The following is a 1,517-nucleotide window of genomic DNA, read 5'->3' as shown; positions in this document are numbered from 1 at the left end:
ATGAAAGGGGAAAACAAACCAAAAAATCAGGGTTCATCAGCCTTAAAAAACACAACCTCTCCCCTAAAACACCCCCCACCTCACCCCACACCAACCAAATCAACCCCGAATCTCCGCGATTTCAGAGCAAAGCCACCTCGCCTTATTACGTTCTGCAGCCCGGATTGCAAGGACCAAGATCTTTTAATTTTTTTTGCATAAGCACATGCACAGCGAATTTTCTCCATATAAACAGCGAGAGGACGAGTTCTCAAATAGCTCTCTGCTCCTTTTTCTCGGTTCTAATACATACATATCTTAAAAGCACACAACATTTCCAGGAAGAATATATATTTTTTTTCCAAAAGACAGCAACAATACAGAACATTTTGGTGCCAATTTCGGGAGAAGTTGGCAGGGCAGAGAGCACATTACCGCCGAGTCGCATTACTCTTGCACTTATTAGCTATGGATGATTACTAATTGCTGAAATTAGGTACTGATAATGAATGATTCCCTTACCTTTTGCTTCATTGTCAGAATTGTCAGTGCTGGTGTCAGTGTTTTTATTCAGGTCTTTCTCTGCTTCCGAAGGACTTATTTTAGGTGCTGGGGCGCTTTTTTCTGTTTTAATTTCGTTCGTGGATGTGTTCTGAGTATTATCTGTTTTTGTGTTTTCGGGAAAACTCACTTTAGCCACCGGGGGCGGCGGAGGAGGTGGAGGAGGTGGTGGTGCTGGTTCCAGATGCTCGTTCCTTGGGTTCAGGCTCGCCCTGGATTCAAAACTTGCCTCAAACTCATTTGGATTGCTGCAGTTTGACGTCTTCTCCATGGAGGGGTAACCTTGGCTCGCTCGGTAGTAGCTAGGAACGGGGACTTCATGGTCATTTAGGCAAGACTCAGGCATTTGGTTGGGGTAGAGGGCTGTCTCTGTGGCATTTTTTGCTCTTTTATCAGCGTTATACATACAGCAAACATTCTCTTCCTTGACATTGGTTGGGAAGGAGCAGGATGGGAGCTGTCTTGCAACAGGTTGCTCGATCCTGTACGTATTTTTGGGGTCACACCAAGTGTCTAGCTGAGAAAGGTAAGATGGATAGGTGCTGAGAGACAAGGTAGCGCTATTCACCTCGTCCCTTTTGGAAAGAGACGGGATAATTCCACAGTTCCTCATGACTCCGCAGCTGAAATCGCTCCCAGGCTGCATGTACATCCCTTGGCTGGAGGAATAATTCTCCCCTCTACAGGTACCGGCCAACGAGTCCATCAAAAACGAGTTAGAAGTCACATTGTTGGGACATGACATTTTCAGAGAGGGTTTTTAAGGAGGAATACTCCAGCCAGGGGCTGACATCTTTTTTTTAGGGGGAAAAAATATCAAGCACCATAATTATCCACGCATCGCTCTCCCCCCCTCCACCCCCCCACGTGATGCCCAGGCCAATGAGGATTGAAAATGGCCTTGATGATTCAGACGGGGACGACGTCACGGGGGTCAAGTTGGCGGGACCGGGAGCGGCACCGTGGAGCAACAGCGA

General features: G+C 47.1%; 1 protein-coding gene across 1 annotated transcript; it reads right to left on the bottom strand.

Annotated features, from left to right (window-relative positions):
• Positions 1-501: 501 nt before the first annotated feature.
• On the bottom strand, positions 502-1,318 carry HOXC10 (homeobox C10; the record flags this gene model as incomplete). Its single annotated transcript, XM_010149182.1, has 1 exon — positions 502-1,318. A coding segment is annotated over exon 1 (784 nt), but the record flags the coding sequence as incomplete, so codon positions are not given.
• Positions 1,319-1,517: the final 199 nt, after the last annotated feature.

Source organism: Eurypyga helias, unplaced genomic scaffold (assembly GCF_000690775.1).
Source record: "Eurypyga helias isolate BGI_N326 unplaced genomic scaffold, ASM69077v1 Scaffold52163, whole genome shotgun sequence".
NCBI lineage: Eukaryota > Metazoa > Chordata > Aves > Eurypygiformes > Eurypygidae > Eurypyga > Eurypyga helias.
This window is presented reverse-complemented; position numbering and strand designations above follow the sequence as displayed.